A 25,639-nucleotide genomic window follows, 5' to 3' on the forward strand; every position below is an offset into this window, starting at 1 on the left:
GGGCACGCCACCTTCTCATTTGCCATGAAGGATGCCACGTCAGAAGCCTTCTTCTCCTTTTGCTTCTTCCTTGAGAGATTGAGTAATATTGTGCTTCTAACCCTAAGATCACCGAGCAGTTCGAAGATCTGAAGAGGAAGTTCATAGATCTCACTCCCAAGCTGTGGGATAGCATTCTGGAGATCAGGGGCTACTCGCTTTGAAACAAAAAAGAAGAGGTTCAAGAGCTTGGTTCTTGTTCCTAGTATGCTTCTTGAGAAAGCTCGACAGGAGCAGGAGCAAGAGCAAGTTACTACTCTTAATCCCAAGAGCCACGCCATTGGGGACACCGAGACCCCTTGGTTGCAGACTTTGGTCATTAATCTCACTGTCGTCGGAGAAGGGAGAGATATTGTGCTTTCTTTGAAACTTGATACGTTGGCAGATTCTGTATCTGAGCTTACCGTAGTTGATCCTAAGGGCAATCTCACTGATCTTAAGAGTAAGAAGATTACTAGTGATGCTGAGATTTCAGATATTAAGAAGGCGCAGTTGCTGCTTAAATCAATGACACAGACTAACCCTAAAAATCCTCCTGGATGGATTGCCGTTGCGAGCCTGGAAGAGGTTACTAAAAAGATTTGGGCTGCACGGCAATTGATTTAGAAAGGTTGTTAAGAATATCCCAAGAATGAGGATGTGCAGTTGGAGGCTTGTCGTTTGGCGAGCCCTGATGAGGTTAAGGCAGTGATTGCGAGGGGTGTGAAGGCGATTCCAAATCATAAGAAGGAGAAGAAGGAGGAGGAAGAGAAAAAGACTTATGACGTGGCATCCTTTGTAGCAAATGAGGGTTAAGTTGCCCAACCGACATATCCACGTATGCATATGACGTGGAAGGAAGCCATCCACGTGAGAATCCTGGAGAATATGTCAGCAACTCTCCACCAGAATAGTCCCAGTACTTTCCCGTTGAAAGGAAATCAAAATCAAGTGCTCATTTTGATACGAATTGAAAAAAATACTCAAAATGAAACACGAGCATAATAAGGTACCCACTCAAAAAACTAACTCATGCTTTCTCCCATTTGATTGCTCAAATTAGATTGGTCTAATCTTATTTACCAGAAAATTTAGGCTTGAATTGCTTAGAAAATGATATTAAAATCATTGGATCTAAATGTACATGTTAGGGTCCACTCATACAATTATAAAATTCTAACAATAAATCTAAGCACTTAATCCAAGTTTATAAATGCACCGTATTTATATAATTATAAATTATCTTTTCCTTGGGGTTTTTTATTATAATATTACATTTTTTAATTACGTAAATATGTAATTTTAAATATAATCACTAATATAGGTGAAACGGTGAATTTTTCACTGTTTTACGTGCATTTACATAAAAAGGGTAAATAGTTTACCATTTTCTGTACAAAATGCACAATAACTTGTAAACTATTTACCATTTTCAATCCAAGAAAAACTTCTTCACATCCCTAGTTAATCAATCCAAGAAAGAGTCTTTGGTTTCAAGAAAGAGAAAGGTTTAGCATCGTCAAAATAAAAAAGGTTTCCATCCAAGACAAACTCAAGCTCATCTTTATAAGCATCGAGATCAAACGCTTCCAAATCTATTGCATCCTCACAGAACAACAAGTTCATCTTTGTCTTCAGTGTTGAATCATCATCATCGAAACAAAGTTCGAGATGGGAAGCGAGAGCTCGTCCATCTTCGGCACAGTGTTATGCTCTTGGTTCTGGTGTTACCGGCAGAGCTGGAGGAGTGGGAGATGTCGAGGATGGAGGAAGGAGAAGAGGGATGGTGATCAAGGAACTATTCAGACTAGGATTGGAGAAGGTTTTGCTTCTCAGCCTCTAAACGGTTGGAAGTCAAGGTACAGGTTTCAGTAGCCTTTTCCGCCATGTCGAAGGTGCCGAGCTAAAGATGAACTCCACGGATTAGATGTCTAATTTCAGCCTCCTATTTGCCTCACTGGCATTGCTGCACACCCTTGTACTTTGACGATGATGATCTTTTTCCAGGGGTTTTGGCTTTGAGATTCTCTTTGATGGGGTTTCAGCACATGCAAATAATGATGTTGCGCTTCTTCATTTTGCCTTCATTTTCATTGTTGGATGAATCTGTAGCATTCGTATGAAATTGTGATTTTTCAGTGAAAACAGTAAATTGTCTACCGTTTTTATATTATTAAACATAAAACAGTGAAAATTCACCATTTTACCTATATTAGTGATTATAATTAAAATTACATATTTACGTAATTAAAAAAATGTAATATTTATATATAAAAAAAGCCTTCCTTGGGTTGTTAAGCTTAATGAGCTCTAGTACAATATTAGAATTTTATAATTATATGAGTGGACTATTTGGGAGATATGGACTTTGTTCATGTGCATTTATAAACTTGGAATGGGCTACTTGTCAAAAGCCATAAGGGCGAATAACTTCACCATTCCTTATCCTATATATGCACATGACACTTTGTTATATATGAAAGCATTGGACGACGTCTTCGTAAACGCCAGCCCTTGAGATCTCTCTACTTCTCCTTTTCTCTTTTCCTCCTTCTCCTTCGCGAGTTCCTCATCTCCTCTGGCGAAGATGAGAGAGTGCATTTCGATTCCCATCAGCCAAGCCTGGATCTAGGTCAGCAATGCTTGTTGGGAGTTATTTTGCATTGAACATGGTATTTAGGCTAATGGCCAGATGCCCTCTGACAAGAGTTTGGAAAGAGGGGATGATGTCTTCAACACCGTGGGACTGGTGCTAGAAAGCATGCCCCTCGTGCTGTGTTTGTTGATCTGGAACTCACTGTGATTGATGAAGTGAGAACTAAATACTATCACCAGCTATTCCACTAGGAACAACTCATCATTGGCAAGAAGGATGTTGTCAATAACTTTGCTTAAGGCTACTACACCATTAGCATGGAGATTGTGGATCTGTCTTGACAACACTAGGAAGTTTGCTGATAATTGCACTGGCCTCCAAGGATTCCTCTTCTTCAATGTTGTTGGTGGCGGCACTGGCTCAGGCCTGGCTCTTTTCTGATTAAGCGGCTCTCAGTTGACTATGATAAAAATCTGAAGCTTGGCTTATTATCCATGGCACAAGAACTAAATTTAGATGTGGATGGCTGTAGTTTCTATTGGATGGATTATCTGAGTGATAATATAGGGAGGAGAGAGATTAAAACTGATGCAGATGCTTTAGAAATGGCCTTAATTGTTCAGTTGCATGGTGAAGTGAATGTCACTGTTAGCGTCAATAAGGAACTCCCACCAATTTTCAGTGATACAAACTCTGAGGAAAATTCAAGGCAAAAGAATTTGATGATAAGGACCAGGATGATAATCAAATCCTAGATAAGAATGAAGTTTGTATGGACCAGGACCAAGAACAGGATGAAGATCAAAGCATGGATCCAGATGTAGAGCATAATGAGGACAATGTTGATGTTGAACCTGACAGTGATCTGTATGACTCAGATTATAGTCTTAGTGGTGAGGAAAATGATGTACATGAGGTTAGTGGTGATGGGCATGGTGCTGGGTTAGGTGCTAGATCAGTGGACAATATTGTAGAAGGGCCTGCAAGAGATGGGGATGACTATGAGATTGAGTATGGGGGCTTCAGAAGAACTGCATTCTTGTTCTTCAACAGATGAGGAAGATGTGGCTGCAGGTAGACCTAAATAAGCAGAGTTTGTTGAGGAGTTTGATATGAAAGACCCCAGTTTAAAGTTGGTATAAAGTTTAGAGACTTCAAGTAGTTCAGAGAGGCTATGAGGAATTATGGTATAAAACACATGGTGGAAATGAATTTCAGACCAAGTAACAACAAAAGGTGCAAGGTAATATCCAGGAAGAGATGTCCTTTTTATTTGTGGGCTGATCCAATGATTAAGGACAAGAATACAGTTCAAATCAAGTCAGGAATTCTCACCCATGAATGTGCCAGACAGCATAGGATAAGGCATGTGAATACCCAGTGGATTGCAAACAAGTACTTGGATTAGGGCTGATCCCAGCTGGTTTATTGTTGGGATTATTTAAGCAGTTAGGACCAATGAGGAGGTTGAAATTAGTACCCTCATGGCCTGGAGATCAAAGGGTATTGCAAGAAGGTAAAATTCTTGTTACAATTATTCATATAGCTTGATAGATGGTAAATTTTATATGTATAATTTAATGTTATCTACTTTACTACTTAATACAGGTTGATAGATGGTGATGAGAATGATCAAATAAGAAGGCTGCAGAATTGGGCTTTCATGACTAATAGGCATAAGGTATGGTTACTTTATATGGGTTTTTAATGGTTCAATTACTAATGCATTGCTAATGTAGTGTTGTTTTTTTTGTCTTTGTGTTTTTTTATTTGTTCTGTGAATGTGTGAAAACCTTACTACTTCACCATAGGGCTTAATGGCTGCTATATGTTGCACTTACAAATTGCATTATTAACCTCATGCATTTAGCTAATAATCATGCATTTTTCCTAGCCTTCACAATGATTTTCCTTCTCTTTTTGTACAAACTACTCTCTTTAGTTGTTTTAATTGTAGAATACTGGAATTGGCTGAGAAACCTGGAGACTGTGAAGATATACAACTCGTCCGTGGTCTGCGAGAAGTGCTTGTGGTCTGTAAAGTGACTGGGGCCCAGCTTCCATCTTTGGCTATAAAAGGACCAGAAAATGGGCTTTAGGGTAAGAAGAAAGGAAGGAGAAAAGGAGCTGGCGGCTGAAGACGGAAAGAACAAGCTCTGAAGACTTAAGAAGGCTGGAGAAGGAGAGGAGAGCTGAAACTTGAAGATCAGACCCCTGTAGACGTCATAGGGAGTCTTCTCAGCCTTGTTGTGCTATTTCTTGCATAATTTCTTTTCTTTCTATCTTCTCTTTGTAACTGAGATGGTGTGTGAGTAGAACTTTTCTTAGGTTTGGGATTAGCGCAAGGTGTTGGGTGTGTGATGTGTTGATACTCTTTTTGTATGGATCTTTTATGCTTAATGGTAGATTTCTTGAGCTGATTTCTGATTTGAGTACACAACTTGTGATTGTGAAAGCATTGCTTGCTATCTTAGAGATCTAGGTTAACTGAAAGGATAACTTAGGTCTTGGAACCTCTTTAATCACCCTGAATATACTGAAAGGTAATTCTTGAGGGTCTTTTGCTTGGAAACAACAAGAAGCAGGGAATAAAACATAATCAAGGCTACAGAAACACAGGGCTGTGGATTACACTTCAGGTTAAAATAGACTTAGGTTTGGGAACTCACCACAAGGTGTAACATGAATAATGTGCTGGATCTAGACTAGATTTGGGTAGATCTCTTGAAGGGCATTAATCCTAAGCTACTTGTCACTCTCTTTCAAGAGATAACAAGTTAGGTCTTGATTGGGTCATCTCCTACTATCGTGGTAGATAAACCTTCTCAAAACCTGAATAAGTACAGTGATTAAGCAAAAGACCCTCAAGAATTACCTTTCAGTATATTCTTGGCACCGTTGCCGGGGACCATAGTGTGATATTAATTGATTTGCAACTTGGTTTGACTAGGCCATTTTATTCTCTGTTTTCCCCATTTAGTCCAATTCTCTTAACTTGTTTTCTTTGCTGGTCAATTCTCATTCTATGCAAAGAAATCGAAGTCTTGGAAGTCTATTAGAACCAGATCAAGAATTTGAGAGAGATTTTTGGCTTCAATATCAAAGGAAAGCTAAGCTTAAAGAATCATCACAAGCATCAAACATGGATGATAATAGCAAAACTTTGAGGGAGTTTGTAGCCCCAAGTGCCAAACAAAACAGCTCAGTTGCGGAACCAAATCACTGGTTTTTATCAAAAGGATGGTGAATCACTGTATGAGGCTTGGGACAGATTCATGGAGCTTATGAGACTGTGCCCACACCATGGCTTAGAGAAATGACTGGTTGTGCAAACCTTCTACAGTGGATTAAACTACAACTCTCGCATTTCAGTTGATGCTGCATCAGGAGGAGCTTTGATGAACAAAAAGGTAGATGACGCTTATAATTTAATTGAAGACATGGCTCTCAACCACTGCCAATGGACAAGTGAAAGAAACACCACTCCAAAACCTCCAGGAAGACATGAAGTAGAGACCTTAAACCTAATTGCAGCCAAGATGGATGCTCTAAGTCAAAAATTTGACAAACTGAATGCGAATGCTCCAAGTGCCGCCAATATCACATGTGAAATCTGTGGGTCCACAGAACACCTAGCTACAAACTGTCAGTTGATCGCACCCCCCTCTTCAGAATCATCAATGGAGCAAATGAACTATCTTCACAACTTCAGTCAGAGACCTGTCAACAATCCATTCTCCAACACCTACAACCCTGGTTGGTGAAATCATCCTAATCTTTCCTACAAGAACAATCAACCTCATTTTGAGCAAAACCTCAGCTCTAATGTTCCTAGACAGCCACCAGGATTTCAGCAGAGAATTTCTAATCCACAACCAGTACGGAAATCAAATTTAGAGGCCCTGCTAGAGAGTTTTGTTGCAACACAGGCCAAGCAGAATGAAGAGTTCAAGCAACAAGGTCAAGTTATGAATGAAGCAATTCGGCAGCTTACTTCCAAAGTTGATTCTTTGGAAACTCACAACAAAATGCTGGAAAATCAAATTGCTCAACAAGCAAGTTCTTCATCCAGACCCCCAGGAATGTTTCCAAGAAAACCAGAAATTAATCCAAGTGAACATTGTAAAGCCATAACTCTAAGGAGTGGCAAGCAATTGGAAGATCCAAAGTCAAAACAAGCAGAAAATGAAAACATTGGGGTGAATCCAAGTGAGAAAAATGATATACAACAGCAAACGACTGAATACAATTGTAGAGATGCAGAAAAAGTTGATGACGCACCGAGATACACACCTCCAAAACCTTACATACCACCTGTACCATTTCCACAAAGGTTAGCCAAGGCCAAGCTGGACAAACAATTTGGAAAGTTTCTAGAAGTTCTCAAGAAGCTATACATCAATGTCCCTTTCACAGAAGCTTTGCAACAAATGCCATCATATGCAAAATTCTTGAAAGATATTCTATCCAACAAAAGGAGATTGGAGGAGTATAAAACAGCGGAATTAACAGAGGAGTGCAGTGCCTTAATCCAAAACAAATTGCCTCCAAAACTGAAGGATCCGGGCAGCTTCTCGATTCCATGCGAAATTGGGGCAGCAAGCTTTGAGAAGGCTCTATGTGATCTAGGTGCAAGTGTAAGCTTGATGCCTTTGTCTGTGTGCAAGAAACTAGACATGGGAGAGTTGAAGCCTACAATAATTTCCTTGCAACTTGCGGATCGATCTGTCAAGCATCCAATAGGTATTCTTGAAGACATCCCAATCAAGGTCGGTAAGTTCTTTGTACCTGCTGATTTTGTGGTATTAGAAATGGAAGAAGACACTCAACTTCCAATCATTCTTGGAAGGCCTTTCTTGGCAACTGCAGGGGCACTTATTGATGTCAAAAATGGCAAGCTTTCTTTAACTGTTGGTGAAGAAAAAGTGGAATTTGATTTGGCTAACTCTGTTAAACACTCTTTTGTTGAAAGCTCTTGTTGTAGGGTTGATCTACTTGAACAAGCTATCAAAGAGGAGTTGCCAAAGCACATTTCCAAAGGTTCCCTCCAGCTGTGTTTGGTGCATGATGAGCTGGAAGATGATTAAGACATTGAGAGTGGGAATTGTGTACAGCTACAACAGTCCAAGAAAGTTCTGCAGCAAAAACAGGCCAGAATTGAAACTCTGGAACCAGTTTCCACAGTACACAACCCAGAAAACTGCAAAGCTCCAAAGGTAGAACTAAAACCTCTCCCACCCACTCTCAGGAATGAATTCCTTGGACCCAATTCCACATACCCTGTGATTATTAATGCTGATCTAAGCAGGACAAAATCTGAAAAACTTCTCAACGAGCTTAGATTACACCAAAAGCCATAGGGTACACAATTAATGATTTGAAAGGAATACAACCTTCAGTTTGTATGCACAGGATTTTACTTGAATCTGATTACAAACCTTCCGTTGAGCACCAAAGAAGATTAAACCCTAATATGAAGGAAGTTGTTAGGAAAGAAGTACTCAAATTGCTTGATGCCGGTGTGATTTACCCAATTTCTGATAGTGAGTGGGTCAGCCCTGTGCAAGTAGTGCCTAAAAAAAGGAGGAATGACCGTTATGAAAAATGAAAGTGATGAATTAATCCCAACTAGAACGGTCACGGGCTGGAGGATGTGCATTGACTATAGGAAATTAAATAAGGCAACAAGGAAAGACCATTACCCACTCCCTTTTATAGATCAAATGCTAGAAAGGTTGGCTAAACACTCTCATTTTTTTTACTTAGATGGATTTTCTAGTTTTTACCAAATTCCTATTTATCCTAGTGACCAACACAAGACCACATTCACTTGCCCTTACGACACTTTTGCCTATAGGAGGATGCCATTTGGTCTTTGTAAGGGAGCCACCTTTCAACGTTGCATGACAGCTATATTCTCAGATTTTATTGAAAACATCAACGAAATTTTTATGGATGACTTTTCGGTGTATGGCACAACCTTTGATGAATGTTTAGCTAACTTGTCTAAGGTGCTATACAGGTGTCAAGAAATGAACCTCATCCTTAACTGGGAGAAGTGTCATTTCATGGTACAGGTCGACATTGTGCTAGGACATGTGGTGTCCGAACGTGGCATTGAAGTAGACAAAGCATAGGTGTAAGTCATAGAGAGAATGCAGCCACCAACCACAGTTAAAGCAGTCCGTAGTTTCCTAGGACATGCAGAATTCTACCGGCGCTTTATAAAGGATTTCTCAAAAATTGCAAAACCTTTAACTAATTTGTTAGCTAATGATGTTCCTTTTGATTTTGATTATGACTGTTTGGATGCGTTCTGCAGGTTGAAACATGCATTGATCACTACACCAATAATTCAACTACCTGATTGGGAGTTGCCCTTTGAAATTATGTGCGACGCGAGTGACTACGCGTTAGGGGCTATGCTTGGGCAGCGAAAGGAAAAGAGATTAAATGCAATCTATTATGCAAGCAAGGCATTAGACGAAGCCCAAGTTAACTATGCCACAACAGAAAAAGAACTCCTGGCGGTTGTGTTTGCTTTCGACAAATTCAGATCCTACCTTGTTGGCTCCAAAGTGATAGTATACACAGATCATGCTGCGATCAAATATCTTTTAAGCAAAAAGGATGCAAAGCCAAGGCTAATCAGATGGATTCTCCTCCTTCAGGAATTCGATCTTGAGATTCGTGATAAGAAAGGTGCAGAAAATGTAGTAGCTGACCACCTCTCAAGATTACATCAGGTTGTGGACAAGAATAGAGAGAATGAGCTGGCTATTAACGATGCATTTCCTGATGAACAGCTGCTGAGAATTTCCACAATTGAAGCTCCATGGTATGCAGATTTTGTGAACTACCTAGTTTGTGGAATTCTACCACCAGATCTGAAATTCCAGCAGAAGAAAAAGTTCTTTTCAGACTTGAGACACTATTTTTGGGATGAACCATTTCTTTACAAGAGATGTGCTGATGGAATACTTCGAAGATGTATCCCCGAAGAAGAAGCAGAAAACGTCCTGTTCTATTGTCATTCTTCATCTTATGGTGGTCACTGTAGCTCTTCAAAAACTGCAACCAAAATACTTCAAGCTGGGTTCTATTGGCCTACACTTTTCAAAGACACGAGGAGATTTGTACTTGCTTGTGATCGTTGTCAAAGAACAGGAAACATTTCAAGGAGACATGAAATGCCTCTTAATTACATCCTTGAAGTGGAAATCTTCAATGTTTGGGGAATAGATTATATGGGGCTGTTTCCATCTTCATGCAACAATAGATATATTCTTGTGGCTGTAGATTATGTCTCCAAATGGGTTGAAGCTATTCCGTCCCCAACAAACGATGCCCGAACTGTAATTAAGCTCTTCAAACGGGTAATTTTTCCAAGGTTTGGAATTCCTAGAGCTGTCATAAGTGATGGATGATCACACTTTATAGAAAAATAATTCGAAAGCCTCCTTAGAAAATATGGGGTAACACACTAGATCGCCACACCATACCATCCTCAAACAAGTGGGCAGGCTGAAATTTCAAATTGAGAGATCAAGAGCATACTTGAGAAAGCAGTCTCGACAACAAGAAAAGATTGGTCACTGAAATTTGATGATGCCTTATGGGCATATAGAACAACTTACAAGGCCCCCATTGGCATGACCCCATTTCGTTTAATTTATGGCAAGGCTTGCCATTTGCCGGTTGAATTGGAACATAAGGCATTCTAGGCAGTCAAGGCTATCAATTTTGATATGAAGACAGCTGGAGAAAAAAGGAAACTTCAACTACAAGAACTGGAAGAATTAAGATTGGATGCCTACGAGAACTCAAAGATGTACAAGGAAAGAACCAAATTATGGCATGACAAGCAGATTTTTCGTAGAGAATTTCGAGAAGGAGATTTGATCTTGCTTTTTAATTCTCGATTCAAGCTTTTTCCAAGGAAATTAAGGTCAAGATGGTCAGGACCTTTCATAGTGACCAAGGTCTTCCCGTATGGCGCTGTTGAAGTTCACAGTGAAACAACAGGCACTTTCAAGGTTAATGGGCAAAGACTGAAGCATTATATTGTTGGAGAAATCATTGAGGAAGGGAGAACTTATGCTCTCCCAAACCCCTCCCATCACTAAATAAATGAATAAAAGGGTCGTGCTCGTGACCTTAAACGAGCTCCTGTTTTCTTTTTGATTTTCAGTCTTTGTTTTATTTATTTATATTTTTTTATGGGTGTGTTACAAATTTTCAATTATGTTAGTTGATTAAAGTTCAGATCTTTCTGCAGGTTTAGAATTGTTCCAGAGCTCTTTTCAGCTCATTTGATGTTCAAATGTACAGATCAAACTACCAGCAGCCAGTGCAGATTCGTCAGGTTCACCTGTATGAAACACAACCGGAGTGCGTCAGGGAACACAAGTGTGGATCGTACGTAGATTGGAAGAGTGCAGAAACAGTTTTCCCTCCAAATTTTCCAGCTTTCTGCTCTCGATCCCAATGTCCACCCTCCACTTTCCACCCACCCCATTACTTTTTCTCTCGCCCCAAGACTGACCTAAACACTACCTATGAATTTCCCCATAATCTTCTTGTCATTGTCTTTATTCCACACTGCCTTTTCCTAAAACCAAGACACCCTCATAACTCACCCATCCCATCAACTATCCAACTATCACCCCCATCCCTTCTCTAGTACTCACTCATTTCAACACAGCTCCCACTATCCTCTCACAACTCAAACCATCAACCTGAACACTCCATCACTTCCACCAACCTTCTTACCACCTCTCCTGAGCTCCACAGGCCATATCTTCATCATGCAGACTAGGAGAACTAGACGCACAGCCGCTGCAATGAGCTCCCAAGACCAGCCTCCGTGACCTCCTCCAGCGAGCCACCCCTCCATTGAACAGCTACTCGACGCGTCTACTCACAACATCATTTTTCGAGATGCTTTCCAAAAGAACAGATACCGGGTTCTTTCTAAACGCAGAATCATCCCAACAAGGTACATCGATGACAATCTCCTCCGCACCTTGGGTATCCTTGATGATGTCTATTGGATGGTAGGTAACCTTGGGTGGACCGCATTCGTTAATATGAGATTCCCCACTTATGAACGCATGACCCTAGAGTTCTTAAGCTCCGTTGATGTCCATGTCCTCTACGGTCCAGGTAGTGAGGAAGGCGAGATTACATTTAGACTTCTTAACCAAGATTTTAAGCTTAATCTGGCCCAGTTTAACCAAATTTTCGGTCTTCCAACCGGTGGTGATCACCGAACACCCAAAGACTTTGATGCCACTGATTTTTGGCACACCCTCACAAATGAACCCAAATACGAACCTTCAACTGCTAGGGCCACCAGCCTTAGGAATCCTTGTTTCCGATACATACATCGTATTATGGCCCTTTCTTTGTTTGGTCATGGTGAGTGTGAGGCCATTGTTAGACAATCCGAGCTCATGTTTCTCTGGGCAATACTCCACAACACCCCTTTAGATACTGGTGCTTTTTTAGCTCGGCAATTTGCCAAAGTAGGCAAAGCTTCCTCAGGTGACATTATTCTTGACGGTCTCATCACTCCTATTTCTTTTTCTTTTCACTGTGACCTGTCTCCATTTCAGACTATCCCAGGCAACATTCGGCTGGACATGGAAGCTTGCATCGCTATGAAGATGATCGTCAAAGAAGCTGATGTCCACTACCTTATTCTCAAAGGGACACCACGTTATCCCCTTCCTGACCCTGAGCAGACCATTGTCCACCACCGCGAAAACTGGGGATTTCCTGGCCTGAACTCTCTCGCACCACAACACGCTGGAAATCCCCCTGCAGAACAAGTTCCACAACCCCCGCGGCAAGTTCCACAGGCTGCAGATAATCTCGCGTGCATTATGACTGCCCTTGACACCATTTCTGCTGAACAACAGGCACAACGGCCAATTTTAAACCAAATTCAGCAGCAAACCAATTCAATCTACCAGTGGCTAGTCGTGCAAGGCCATTTTCCTCCTCCACAGTAGTATGGTCAGTTCCACTCTCCCCAATTGCTTATTTTTCTTATCAACTTCTTAACATTGAGGACAATGCTTAAAGTAGGCTTGGGGGAGTTTGTCTAGTAGTTGCATCCTTTCATGCATCCCATCATGCACTTGCATTTGCATATTTATTTTGAAAACAAAAACAAAAGACTCTTGCCTTCAGAAATCCTATGATGAATTGTTCAGCATGACACAAAAAAGGCCATGGGATAATTTTCTTATCTAATAGTGATTGGACTGCACACTTGCATTTGCATGAGTCTAACTTTGCTAATCTCATTGTTTGTGATCTTGCAATTTAATTTAGTATATACATTTGCAATGGATTCTTCTTGAGATTTTGTGACCCCATAGCATTCTCTTTGCCTAAGTTAAGCTCTTAAATAAGAGGGAAATGATATAGGTGATCTTCTGAATTTTAAAAAAGAAAAAGAAAAAGAAAGGTCTATGCCAGCACTCCTTTGTTTTCATGGGCTATTTGCTATCGAGACATGAGTGCGTCTATGTAGGATTGTAACAAGTAGAAGGGTGGCACTTGTGCCTAACCCGCATGTGCACCCTTCGAAAAAAAAAGAGAAGAGAAAAGAGAAAAATCACCACATCCTATGTTAGTCGGACAAAGAATTGAAAAGAAAAAAAAAAGGGTGAATGAAGTGTTAAAGAAATCCTATTGATCCCTCTAATAAGAAACTTGGCTAGTGGATTGTGCATGGGAGTTCTATGAAGTCTCTAAGATCTATTGCATCTATATATCCTATCTTAAATTTCAGGACAATTTGCATGTGAGGTGAATCAAGTTCTTTTGTGATGCTTGTGTACAATCTATCCTATGGAAGAAGTTGAATTACTCCATGACCTTTATGAACTTTATTTGTAAGTTATGCTTGTGTCATGTGCCAGATAATGTCATCGTTTGAATTCTGTTAACTTCCCTTGTCATGTTCTTTAAATGTAACATTGCTTGAGGGCAAGCAAAATTCAAGCTTGGGGGAGTTTGTTGCACTTACAAATTGCATTATTAACCTCATGCATTTAGCTAATAATCATGCATTTTACCTAGCTTTCACAATGATTTTCCTTCTCTTTTTGTACAAACTACTCTCTTTAGTTGTTTTAATTGTAGAATACTGGAATTGGCCGAGAAACCTGGAGACTGTGAAGATACACAACTCGTCTGTGGTCTGCGAGAAGTGCTTGTGGTCTGTAAAGTGACTGGGGCCCAGCTTCCATCTTTGGTTATAAAAGGACCAGAAAATGGGCTTTAGGGTAAGAAGAAATGATGGAGAAAAGGAGCTGGCGGCTGAAGAAGGAGAGAAGAAGCTCTGAATACTTAAGAAGGCTGGAGAAGGAGAGGAGAGCTGAAACTTGAAGATCAGACCCCTGTAGACGTCATAGGGAGTCTTCTCAGCCTTGTTGTGCTGTTTCCTTCGTAATTTCTTTTCTTTCTATCTTCTCTTTGTAACTGAGATGGTGTGTGAGTAGAACTTTTCTTAGGTTTGGGATTAGCCCAAGGTGTTGGGTGTGTGATGTGTTGATACTCTTTTTGTATGGATCTTTTATGCTTAATGGTAGATTTCTTGAGCTGATTTCTGATTTGAGTACACAACTTGTGATTGTGAAAGCATTGCTTGCTATCTTAGAGATCTAGGTTAACTGAAAGGATAACTTAGGTCTTGGAACCTCTTTAATCACCCTGAATATACTGAAAGGTAATTCTTGAGGGTCTTTTGCTTGGAAACAACAAGAAGCAGGGAATAAAACATAATCAAGGCTACGTAAACACGAGTCATGGATTACACTTCGAGTTAAAAATAGACTTAGGTTTGGGAACTCACCACAAGGTGTAACATGAATAATGTCTTGGATCTAGACTAGATTTGGGTAGATCTCTTGAAGGGCATTAATCCTAAGCTACTTGTCACTCTCTTTCAAGAGATAACAAGTTAGGTCTTGATTGGGTCATCTCCTACTATCGTGGTAGATAAACCTTCTCAAAACCTGAATAAGTACAGTGATTAAGCAAAAGACCCTCAAGAATTATCTTTCAGTATATTCATGGTGATTAAAGAGGTTCCAAGACCTAAGTTATCCTTTCAGTTAACCTAGATCTCTAAGATAGCAAGCAATGCTTTCATAATCACAAGCTGTGTTCTCAAATCAGAAATCAGCTCAAGAAATCTACCATTAAGCATAAAAGATCCATACAAAAAGAGTATCAACACATCACACACCCAAAACCTTGGGCTAATCCCAAACCTAAGAAAAGTTCTACTCACACACCATCTCAGTTACAAAGAGAAGATAGAAAGTAAAGAAATTATGCAGGAAACAATACAACAAGGCTGAGAAGACTCCCTATGACGTCTACAGGGGCTGATCTTCAAGTTTCAGCTCTCCTCTCCTTCTCCAGCCTTCTTAAGTCTTCAGAGCTTCTTCTCTCCTTCTTCAGCCACCAGCTCCTTTTCTCCTTCCTTTCTTCTTACCCTAAAGCCCATTTTCTGGTCCTTTTATAGCCAAAGATGGAAGCTGGGCCCCAGTCACTTTACAGACCACAAGCACTTCTCGCAGACCACGGACGAGTTGTGTATCTTCACAGTCTCCAGGTTTCTCAGCCAATTCCAGCATTCTATAATTAAAACAACTAAAGAGAGTAGTTTGTACAAAAAGAGAAGGAAAATCATTGTGAAGGCTAGGAAAAATGCATTTATTAGCTAAATGCATGAGGTTAATAATGCAATTTGTAAGTACAACACTATAGAGGAGTTGTTTCCCCATAGTGAGCATAGATTTTGTGTCAGACACATACACACCAACTTTAGAACAATTTTCAGGGGTAAAAGACTTAAAGATCAAATGTGGAAGTGTGCTAGGGCTTCCTATGTTCCTGCCTTCAACAAAGAATTAGAGACCCTTAGTGTGATGTCTCCTGAAGCATGTGAATACATGAAAAACATCTACCCTCATCACTGGACTAGGTCACACTTCAAACCTCAGTTCAAATGTGACATACTGTTGAATAATTTAAGTGAATGTTTCAACAACGTCATCCTAGAAGCTAGAAACATAGGGGTAATCAGTTTAAATGAAGCAATTAGAACAAGATTAATGATAAGGATTCAAAAAAGAGAGATGCAATGGCAAAATGCCAAACAATGCTCTATCCAAAGATCATAAAAAAAATTAGAGAAAACAAAAGCATTAAGTTGGGCATGCAAATCAACATGGTCAGGTAGTAGCCAATATTAAGTAACAGAATCTGGTGGCCGATTCATAGTAGACATGACTGAAAAACATGCACATGCAAAAAATGGCAGCTCACTGGGGTGCCATGTTGCCATGCTATTTCAGCATTTTTTTCAAATCGGGACAACCCTGAGAATTATGTAGATGAGTGCTATAGGGTGTCCACCTCTCTGGAGACAACAACCATATACTATACCCTACACAAGGCAAGGACTGCTGGCTTAGGAATGGCCAACAACCAATAAACCCACCAGAGCCTATCCACAAAAGCAGGGGGAAGAGACCAATGCTTAGGAGAAAAGAAACAGGTGAAAAGACTGGATTCAACAAAGGTAAGGTCAGTAAAAAGGGTTTCACAATGACGTGCAGCATATGTGATGGTAAGGGACACAACAAGAGGTTTCACTCATCACAGGTTTGTAATTTTTATTTGATCTTAGTGGGTTTTACGTTATAAATTTAGTTATTGTAGTAACACAATCATTCATGCATGATAGGGTAAGAAGAGGAATAGCAAGGCATTAAGCACATCAGGGCCTGGTGGAGCACCTACCAACAATGAGGTGAGTAGATTAATGAGTGTTTGAGACTAGTTATGGTTAAATATGTCATTAATGAATCTTATTTGCACAGGAAACAGAGAATGACCCAAGTGATGCAATTGACCCTCAAGTTTTACAAGAACATTACCAACAGGTTTTTATCTCATTATACTGGGTTTCTAATTTTTATGATGCAATGTAATTTTTTGTCCAAACAATAATACAAGGTTGATCTACTGAGAAGAGGGGCTTCTAGGATGACTGGAGACATGAACCAACTAAGAGGAGGGACTTCTGGGATGATCCATCAAATGTGAATATAAATTTGTTCACAATATGAACCCCATTGTAATTTCTAAATTCATGTTCTTCCTGGCTTTCAGGTGAAAAACATCTATAACCAAGATTAGTCAAGGACTCAAGCAAATGGAGGGAAAAAACAACTGCCACCAGCAGCAGGAGGAATAACAGGGCATCGAGCACATTAGGACCTAGTGGAGCACCTACCAACAATGAGGTGAGTAGATTAATGGGTGAATCAGAATAATTATGGTTGAATATGTCATTAATGAATCTGATTTCCATAAGAAACAGAGAATGACCTAAGTGATGCAATTAACCCTCATGTTTTACCAAAACATTACCAACAGGTTTTTATCTCAAAATACTGGGTTTTTAATTTTTATGATGAAATCTAAATTTTTTTTTCTCCAAACAATAATGCAAGGTTGATCTACTGAGTAGAGGGGCTTCTAGGATGAGTAGAGGACATGAACTGACTAAGACGAGGGGCTTTTGGGATGATTCATTAAAGGTAAATATAAATTTGTTCACAATATGAACCCCACTGCAGTTTCTAAATTCGTGATCTTCTGGCTTTCAAGTGAAAAACATCTATAACCAAGATTTGTCAATGACTCAAACAAGTGGAGGGAAAAAACAACTGCCAGCAGCAGCAAGAGTGGGGAAGAAGAAATTGAGTACAAGACCTAGATTGAGGTCTCAAATGAAAGATAACACTTTGGAGGCTAAAAAGAAAGAAGGAACTATTGGAAAAAGAAAGAGAATATGGAAACCACCTGGTGTGGGAAGGTCTTGATGGGGTGTTTTACTTTTGTTTTTTTGGTATACTGCATAGTGTAAATGCATACTTGAATGTTCTGTGTTTTTTGGAACTGTAGGGACAACATTAACTTGTATGTTGTGTGGTTCTGGTTTTGGGGAAATGCGAAGGCTATAGTTTTTTTTTTTGTGGAATGTTACTTCATACTTGTATGCCCTGTGGGGAGAACAATAACTTTTATTTATTTATTTATTTATTTATTTTATATTCTCTTGTGTGAACTTCATACTTTTTTGTGTTAATGAAATGTGTTTTTTAATGAAAGTTTTGTATAGTGTAATATGATCTGATTGTGTTTAATTGGAGTTGAATTGAGTCAGATTCATCCTGAGTTGAATGAATTTTTATGCAGGAGTGAACTTTCATACTTTTTGCAGAAATTGTGAACTTTTATCACAAAGATATGATGCATGAATTAACCCATGATTGTGTATTAACCCAGACAAAACTAGTGACTTCTTTTGTTGCTTGTGAATTAACCGATGATGCATGGAGGAATTGTGAACTTCCCAATTTATGCCCATGATGCTTCAACTGCAGCTTCTTCTCTGTTGTTCAAAGTGGAAGACCTCTTGCAGTAACAACAAGAATTGTGACCTCTATTGTTACTTCAAAGCTCGCCAGACATCGCACGCTTGCTCGGCAGACATTGTCGAACGTGAAGCAGTGCTACCAATGATCGCAAGCTCACGGGAAGCACGGTAAAAAACTAGGGCTAAAAGTAATCTCGGCTTCGATGATGAAGAAGATGCCTGCATGGCAGCCAACGTGGATCCTTCCTCGCTGATGCAGGTAAGTTGCTAACGTGGATGGCTCCAGGACAACCGATTACGTGGAAAATAGGAGTCCACGCAAGCAATCCGGCGACCACATCATAAGTTCTCATTGGAAAGGGCCAAGTGCTCAGTCGGTGAAAGAGAATAAAAACTTAGTGCTCACTTTATTATGAATTGAAAGTTAGTGCTCAAAGTGAAATTTGACCAAAAATTAGTACCCAACCAAGAAATTTACCCCCAAAAATTCACTTTATGCTTTCTTCTTACGCACCGGTCATTTTTGCTGGAAAAGCATACCATGAGCAACTTTCCATTGCTGAGATAACAAACATGGTATTAGAGTGTAACATTGTATCATTCCATTTGAGTTTTGTTTGTCAAAATTCAAAATCAATAGATAAAAAACTTAGAGAATTTTCAATAATTTTCAAAAAAACACAAGAAACAATCAAGACATTGAAATAGATGACAAAAATCATGGAAACTTGGAGAAAAATTGAACCTTGGTTTTGCATATTGGAAGCCGTTGGAGGAAGGCTTGACTGGGCGTTCAGTTTAATGGGACAATATATGTGCTTGATAAAATTCCCCTTATCCCATTATACAATGCTTAATTACTAACATGTCCTTAAAAAAAATCTTATTTATGTGTACCGATTTTTTTTTTTTTTTTTAATTTTCTTGCGCTGGCTATGATTAAGATTTTTAAAAAATAAAAATAAAAATCTCTAAGAAAAAATATTGATACACAATTTTTATAAAAGATCAATAATTTAATTTATTTGACAATGATTTATATGAAAATGTATACGCTAACAATAATTTAATTCATTTGACAATGATTTATATGAATATGTATACGCTAACAACCCTTTGGTTCTATTAGCAAGAGTCTTCTATTTGCTGCTGGAGATCATGGCTTAACTCTTTTATAATAAAGAATGAGGATGTGTGATATATTTAAAAAATTCGTGCACTTCAATATGTCTAGTTTGTCATATATATATATATATATATATATAGTAGCATTTAGAAAAGTATATAGACCATTAATCATTTGTGAAGATATGTAAGCAAAAAACACAATATGATCTTAATTAAATTTTAAAATATTATAATTTTTTATACACCTCCAAAGCCAAATATTTTCCTTCTTGTTTTTGTTTTTGTACGCCTGGGATGCCTGATGAAATGAAAATTAATAAAATTAATATATTTGATTATTAGAAATAATAGAGAGTGACAATTTTTGGAAGTTTAATATTTTCACTAGTTGATATTATAATAATCAACTAATTCCATAGGAGAGCTACAAAAGCAAACCTTTTTCAGGGTATAAAACAATGCAATGACAAAAACAACATTGCACTTGGAAAAACAAATGCAAAACAAATTGTAAGGCGAAAAATTGTAGGTGTTGAAACTCTCATATTTATACTAGATTATTAATAAAATAAATAATACATAAATATTTTATTTAAAATAGTAAAATAACTAAAGTGTTACGAATGTAAAATATAGGGACTAAAACACCCATTAGTTATTCAATATTTTTTTTAAACAAAAAATTTGAGTATCTTAATTTTTGCTAGGAAGGTCAATGCCAATTCTTTATGCAAAAGTTACACAAGTTCTAATTAGTTAAGTGATTTGCTCTGTTTTTTTTTTTCTTTGATTTTATTTTTAAAAGCACAAGAAGATTAAATATACTAAAAATTACTCTGATGGATGCAAGTTTCTATATAAAATATAAATTTGAAAATTTGCTTTGAATGAAAAGTCCAAACCTGGTTAAATAAAAAAAAGCTTATATAATTCAAATCTATATTTTCTAAATTAATTAATATGAGACTTTTGAAGTAGTAATATTAAACAACAGTAAATCATTTCCTTGTTTCCCTTTTTACATACAAAGGGGTGAAACATTGAAAGCTCTCCAAAGAAGTAGGCCTCTTCCAACATGGTTTTGTTTTTTTTTTCATACATGTATTTTGTTTTTTATACACAAAAATTTAAACTTAAAACTATTTATTTAAACAACCTAAGTCTTTAACATTTAGACCAACCCCAGAAATACTTCCCTTGATACACAGTAAAGAACAGGAACCATTAGTTGAACAATTGTTCAAATTGGCTGCCCAGAAATACTTCCCTTGATACACAGTAACGAATCAGGAATCATCAGTTGTTCAAATTGGCTGCCCAGAAATACTTCCCTTGATACACAGTTAAGAACAAGACATGTCTGGCATTGCATTCAGAAATCTCAACAACCAATTTTACATATAACAAAGGCCAAAATCCTATGGAGGTTTACAGCGGCGGAATTACAAGTCAATTTGTTGTTCCAATTGTTCGCTGAAGAACATTTTTCTTCATACAGAGAGGTATTCTGCATCACATTCAGAAATCTCCGCAACCAATTAAATAGAATCTAGTGAAATTTACAGTAGCTGAATTATTAGTCGATTTGTTATTCAAATTGTTCATGAAAGAATATTTCACTTGATATAGTAAACAAGAGTTCTTCTGCATTGCATTCAGAAATCTCGGCAAACAATCAAATAGAACCAAGGACCAAATTCTAGTGAAGGATTCATCACTGTTGAATCAACTGTCAGGCTTGTTCAATTCAAATAATTATTCTCCATTCCATTTAGAAATCTCGACAACCAATTGAATATAGCAAAGGACGATACTATTACGAGAGATTTACAGCCACTGAATCAGTATTTGATTTGATCAGCTCAATTGGAATAATATTTCCCTGAGACAATAATGAAAAGGTGCTATTCTCCATTGCATTCACAAATCTCAACAACCAATTTTATATAGGCGAAATTCTAGAGAGAGACTTACTGCTGCTCAATAAGTAGTTAATTATTTCAGTTCAAGTTACCAACCTGAATAATATTCCAATGATACATTATAGAAAAAAATTTCGACAACCAATTAAACGTTTCCTTTGCAATATTTTAGTGCAGAAATGAAGTCAAAAACAGGAGTTTGGCAAAGGCTTACAGACTACTGTGACCATTTGAAAGCAAGATAGAAAGAGCATGGGAAGGATCATGCTTAGTCTAACACCAAGTATCATTAGGATGCAAGATAACATGCATACAGAAACCAGAACTATTTGAATCGATGACGTCATTGAACAGAGGTCAGGAGCTCACGTTTTGCACTTCTGAAGGTGAGCTAGATAATTGCAGGACTTTGTTAGATAATGCAAAATTTGATGGCAGGGTCAGTAGAGGTTCATCTCCACTTTGCTTCAACCATGCAAGCCCCATTGCATACCCTAAGGCTTTGCTGACTGGAACTGCCACGGCATTGCCAATTTGGCGGTATCTGCAATATAAAGTAGCATGAATTTGACAAGGAAAAAGAATCTAGAGTTATAAATAGAGTTATAGGACTAGATAGTATGATATAATCCATGCTGGAAAGGCTAGCTAAAGAGGTCACCAAAACACAATACTTGATTTCATCTAGTTGAGCTTTGATAAAATCAATTTCTTCTAATAAAACACCAAATTCATCCTCACTCTCAATCAACCATGAGTAAGAGATTGGTTCCATCCTTCCATATAGGAAAAAGGAGTTCATTATGTTCAAGTCAACAGACGTGCTTTCTGTATTAGTTTGTCTTTTAATCTTATTCACAATTTCAATTTAAATCAAAGTGCTCAAGAAAGTGGCATTGCACCTATCTCCAACTTAATAAAACAACCACAGAAGAAATTGTAACAATTATAAATAGTAAAAATGTCAGCTACTTCACTTGATGAGTTCTAAAATTATTCTATTGTTCATGAGGAGAAATATTGTAGCTAGTACCTTTCTTTCACAGTCCCAGAGAACCTATAATAATCAGGAAAACCTTGAATCCTTGCAGTCTCTCGGATAGTGAGAATACGATCTTGCTCAGGATGTAAAACAGCCTGAAAGAAACTTAGTATATATAAAATTACCATGACTTAAAAAGGGTAACTCGAATAAAGTGGTTGAAAAGAGTACCTGATGATGAGCATCAGGAACAGTCAAGACAGTAGGTACTGTCTCATCCCACCATAACCGACCAAAAGGTCTGCATTAAATAACATGAGTTACTGAACTGAAAATCCAACATGAGGCCAATATTACAAATTTGAAAAAAATTCTGAGAAACTCAGACAACCTCACTGATTTTCCTTCCCAGAAGTTCAGGGCATAATCTGGAACCTGATAAAAATGAAAACAATAACCCAGTCGCACCATCTAACAAATCTGCAGTGTATAAGTGTGTAACCCAAGGTCTAATGCATAACACTTGTGCAAAGACCATAATATTTACATATTCAGATAAGGAGCCAAAAAATTATTTGGACAGAAATACCGCAAGAATCCAAGTTTTAATATCATCAACTTGAAAGACAAGTAATAATATTAATGTTGCATAGAATAAAACAATGACATTACAGAACTACCGGCCATATACTGAGTATGCTTCAAAGAAAATTTCTGGCTACTAGCATAGCAACCATTTGTAGTTCAAAGGGTAAAAGTGGTCTTCAAAAAGTAACAGTACATTCAAAACCTTTTTGATACAGATTAACAAGAATGAATAAGAATGCAAATTACTGTATACATTTTTTTAAATATTTCAGGACACATTGCTTTAACGGACATGAACAAGTAAAGCAAATTTTCTTGAAGAAAGGTCACAACTAGATCAAAAGTAGCAAGTAATCAGAATCAACCAAACCGTTTCATATGACCACAGACAACACAAATTACTACCATTCCACAGTAGAAAAACTAAAACATATCCTACCAGTGGCCTCCCAGAAGGTAATAGTATCCTTTCCTTGCTTGGATCTAGTTGAACAGTATTGTTAGCATCGATAATGGTTCCAGGGAGGTCCCTAAAATTAGCTCCCTGTAAATTTGGTAAAAATATTAGGGGCATATCTCTGTGCAAGATATGACTATACAGAAAAAAATAATTTAAAATGAAAAATGAAAAAGAACCTTTTTCCGAGGAATTTGACAGACACGCATATAATCATCCTCAAATAACTTTCTCGGACGATGGTCAAACAACAATGGTTGTATATCATCCACTTCACATGCTGAAAATCCTATCATCTCTATTTTTTGAAAAAAACCAAATTTCAGAATGACTATATTTGGCATAACTTGCAACAGTACAATTTTTCATGTGATGATAACAAAATGACATTCATGCTACATCCTCAGATTATTGACGGACAACTTTAAAAGTTATATCCTTCATCAAGGAAAATTAAAGAGAAAGCAAAGACAGACTTTAAATGCACAACAAGTCTGGACAACAACAAAATAAGACCACTGAATAATGTGTTAAAGTTGAAAATTAAGTGAACACTGGTCTCTCAACACAAGGTCATACCTTGTAAAAATGAGTTGCTCCGGATACAACCTTCCATGCTGTATCAAAAGTACTTATAAAAAGAATAAATTAAAAAAATGCGGATGTTACATGTTAGAAATATAGTCCCATATCGGTTATATGATAGAAGTGTAATGAGTTTATATATAAGTATAGGGATTGAGCCATTAAATCTTTAAGACTTTTTGGTGTAGCACCCCTCAGCTTATATAACATCCATGTACGGCCCACTAGTGTAAAATATAAAATCTAACATTACAAGTTAAAATTAATCTCAGAAGGTCATCTGCCCTCTGAGTATTGGATAACTCTTTTAAATTATCAATTTTAACTCGCCTTGAGTTTGAGGAATCTCAGATGGTATATGAACAAGATATTCAAGTTGAAAACATTTAAGATCTCTAGTCCTTATGGTCACCATGATGACAAATGAAACTTTTTGTACATGTGTATCACATAAATTTAGCATTAACTTTGGACATTTCTTTCTTCGTCAACAGATACATGTATAATGAATTGCTTTCTACTAAGGCAAGTTAATTACTAAGTTCTTGAGAAAAACAACTCGTCAAGTTGAACCTTCAATATCGAATCTTGAAATTAATAAAATTAAACACAGATGGCTGGTCATGAAAGAATAGATATATAGAGGTAAATAGTCGGGTCATAAAAGAAGAAGAAATAGAGCTTTTATCTAACTTGACCCTCTTTTCCATTTTCAACTGTCAAAATGGCCCCAAAACCATTTTATTTAACAAAATGGCCCTGAACGTTGCCAAATCAGCACCTTGGTGTTTAGTGGGCACTTCAAAAAGGAAAAAGCATGGTTTTTTCCAATTTAACCTTTATTTTTGGTTGTAATTGCTAAACTAGCCCTTTTTTTGGTTATAACTTAATTTTTGAAAAATTATTATTATTTTTTTAAAAAAAATTAATTTCTAAAAACCTATTCATTTTAAATATATATTATTATTAATAAAATGGGAATCACTTTTTGCACATTTTTTAAAACCTATTTTGTTTTAATAAGTTTAAGACCTATTTGTTTTTAATTTCTTTAAACGCATTTGGATATAATTTTTTTTTTAATTTCGCTTTTCACCTAAAGCATAATTGTTTTTCCTATTATATACATTTTAAAACTAAATTAACAATTACTATTTAATATAAGATAGATATTATATTAGTTCATTGTAAATATAAAATCTATATATATTTTTTGTACAAATTTTTTAAAAGAATATATAAAGTTAATTGAGTCTTTATCATATATAAAATTAATATTTTACTTTATATATATATATATATACACACACATATATATGGCTTTCTTTTCAAATTTTATGGCTAGAAATGGCATACATTAATTGCATAATAAATAAGGTGTAGAGGAAACCAATTAACCCTATAAAAATGTGTATATATGTTCGCATGACAACAACTACTAATATGTATGGTTATCATTTTAAACCCTTTTTGTGTGTATATATGAAACACAATTATGGTTATAAGTGGGAAGAGAAATTTATTTTTAAAAAATCATTAAAAAAGTTTAAAAACAAATAGATTTAAATAATGTGCAAAAATGCTTCCCATTTTAATAATAATAGTACCATTTTTTTGAAAATAAATGGGTTTTTCAAAAAATTAATAAGTCAATTTAAAAAAAATGTGGTTAAAAAAAAGAAAAAAAACAATAATAATAAAAAAAGATCAAACTGGAAAAAAAAACCACGCTTTTGGTTTTTTTATAGTGTCCAATTAGCACACAGATACTGACCTGGCACTAATGTGATACCTCCAAAGCCATTTTGATGAATAAAATGGTCATGAACCATTTTGATGATTAAAAACTAAAAAAAGGCCAAATTAGGGAGAGAAAAAAAACCCCCAA

The 25,639-nt window shown here is 37.2% G+C and overlaps 4 protein-coding genes and 1 non-coding gene across 7 annotated transcripts in view; 3 read left to right on the forward strand and 2 right to left on the reverse strand.

Moving 5' to 3' along the window:
• Positions 1–3,108: 3,108 nt before the first annotated feature.
• LOC120271546 lies at positions 3,109–3,671 on the forward strand. The gene is made up of 2 exons (XM_039278234.1): positions 3,109–3,261; positions 3,324–3,671. The coding sequence occupies exons 1-2, from the start codon at positions 3,109–3,111 to the stop codon at positions 3,669–3,671; spliced, it is 501 nt and encodes a 166-aa protein (XP_039134168.1).
• Positions 3,672–5,756: 2,085 nt separating this feature from the next.
• Positions 5,757–7,701, forward strand: LOC120271547. The gene is made up of 4 exons (XM_039278235.1): positions 5,757–5,839; positions 5,958–6,374; positions 6,435–7,056; positions 7,102–7,701. Exons 1-4 carry the CDS (start codon positions 5,757–5,759, stop codon positions 7,699–7,701), a joined length of 1,722 nt encoding a protein of 573 aa, XP_039134169.1.
• On the reverse strand, positions 5,813–5,924 carry LOC120272921. Its single transcript, XR_005540453.1, has one exon. It is a non-coding gene; the product is annotated as a small nucleolar RNA R71 (small nucleolar RNA).
• A 1,068-nt stretch (positions 7,702–8,769) lies between the features above and the next one.
• LOC120271548 lies at positions 8,770–10,740 on the forward strand. The gene is made up of 2 exons (XM_039278236.1): positions 8,770–9,990; positions 10,339–10,740. Exons 1-2 carry the CDS (start codon positions 8,770–8,772, stop codon positions 10,738–10,740), a joined length of 1,623 nt encoding a protein of 540 aa, XP_039134170.1.
• A 10,489-nt stretch (positions 10,741–21,229) lies between these two features.
• LOC120272125 (DNA (cytosine-5)-methyltransferase CMT2-like) overlaps positions 21,230–25,639 on the reverse strand; it is a 46,867-nt gene continuing 42,457 nt past the window's right edge. For 2 of the 3 annotated variants that reach the window (XM_039278876.1, XM_039278875.1), the window contains 6 exons: positions 23,346–23,464; positions 23,149–23,253; positions 22,513–22,556; positions 22,353–22,422; positions 22,173–22,276; positions 21,230–21,683 (listed from right to left, as the gene is read on the reverse strand). In XM_039278876.1, coding sequence (XP_039134810.1) covers positions 21,497–21,683; positions 22,173–22,276; positions 22,353–22,422; positions 22,513–22,556; positions 23,149–23,253; positions 23,346–23,464 — 629 coding nt within the window. In that variant the 3' untranslated portion in view covers positions 21,230–21,496. The remainder of the gene's footprint in view (positions 21,684–22,172; positions 22,277–22,352; positions 22,423–22,512; positions 22,557–23,148; positions 23,254–23,345; positions 23,465–25,639) is intronic. The other variant, XM_039278877.1, reaches the window with a different exon arrangement.

This window comes from Dioscorea cayenensis, chromosome 11, assembly GCF_009730915.1.
Source record: "Dioscorea cayenensis subsp. rotundata cultivar TDr96_F1 chromosome 11, TDr96_F1_v2_PseudoChromosome.rev07_lg8_w22 25.fasta, whole genome shotgun sequence".
Taxonomy (NCBI): Eukaryota; Viridiplantae; Streptophyta; class Magnoliopsida; order Dioscoreales; family Dioscoreaceae; genus Dioscorea; species Dioscorea cayenensis.

Bases quoted from the DNA above. Each gene is read 5' to 3' on its own strand.
- LOC120271546 (XM_039278234.1), top strand. From the start codon at position 3,109: ATGGCACAAGAACTAAATTTAGATGTGGATGGCTGTAGTTTCTATTGG. The intron at 3,262-3,323 runs GTTAGCGTCAAT...GGAAAATTCAAG, and splicing joins ATGGTGAAGTGAATGTCACT to GCAAAAGAATTTGATGATAA.
- LOC120271548 (XM_039278236.1), top strand. From the start codon at position 8,770: ATGCAGCCACCAACCACAGTTAAAGCAGTCCGTAGTTTCCTAGGACAT. The intron at 9,991-10,338 runs GTAATTTTTCCA...AAGGCATTCTAG, and splicing joins TAATTAAGCTCTTCAAACGG to GCAGTCAAGGCTATCAATTT.
- LOC120271547 (XM_039278235.1), top strand. From the start codon at position 5,757: ATGGATGATAATAGCAAAACTTTGAGGGAGTTTGTAGCCCCAAGTGCC. The intron at 5,840-5,957 runs GTTTTTATCAAA...AACCTTCTACAG, and splicing joins GTTGCGGAACCAAATCACTG to TGGATTAAACTACAACTCTC. The intron at 6,375-6,434 runs GTGAAATCATCC...GCAAAACCTCAG, and splicing joins AACACCTACAACCCTGGTTG to CTCTAATGTTCCTAGACAGC.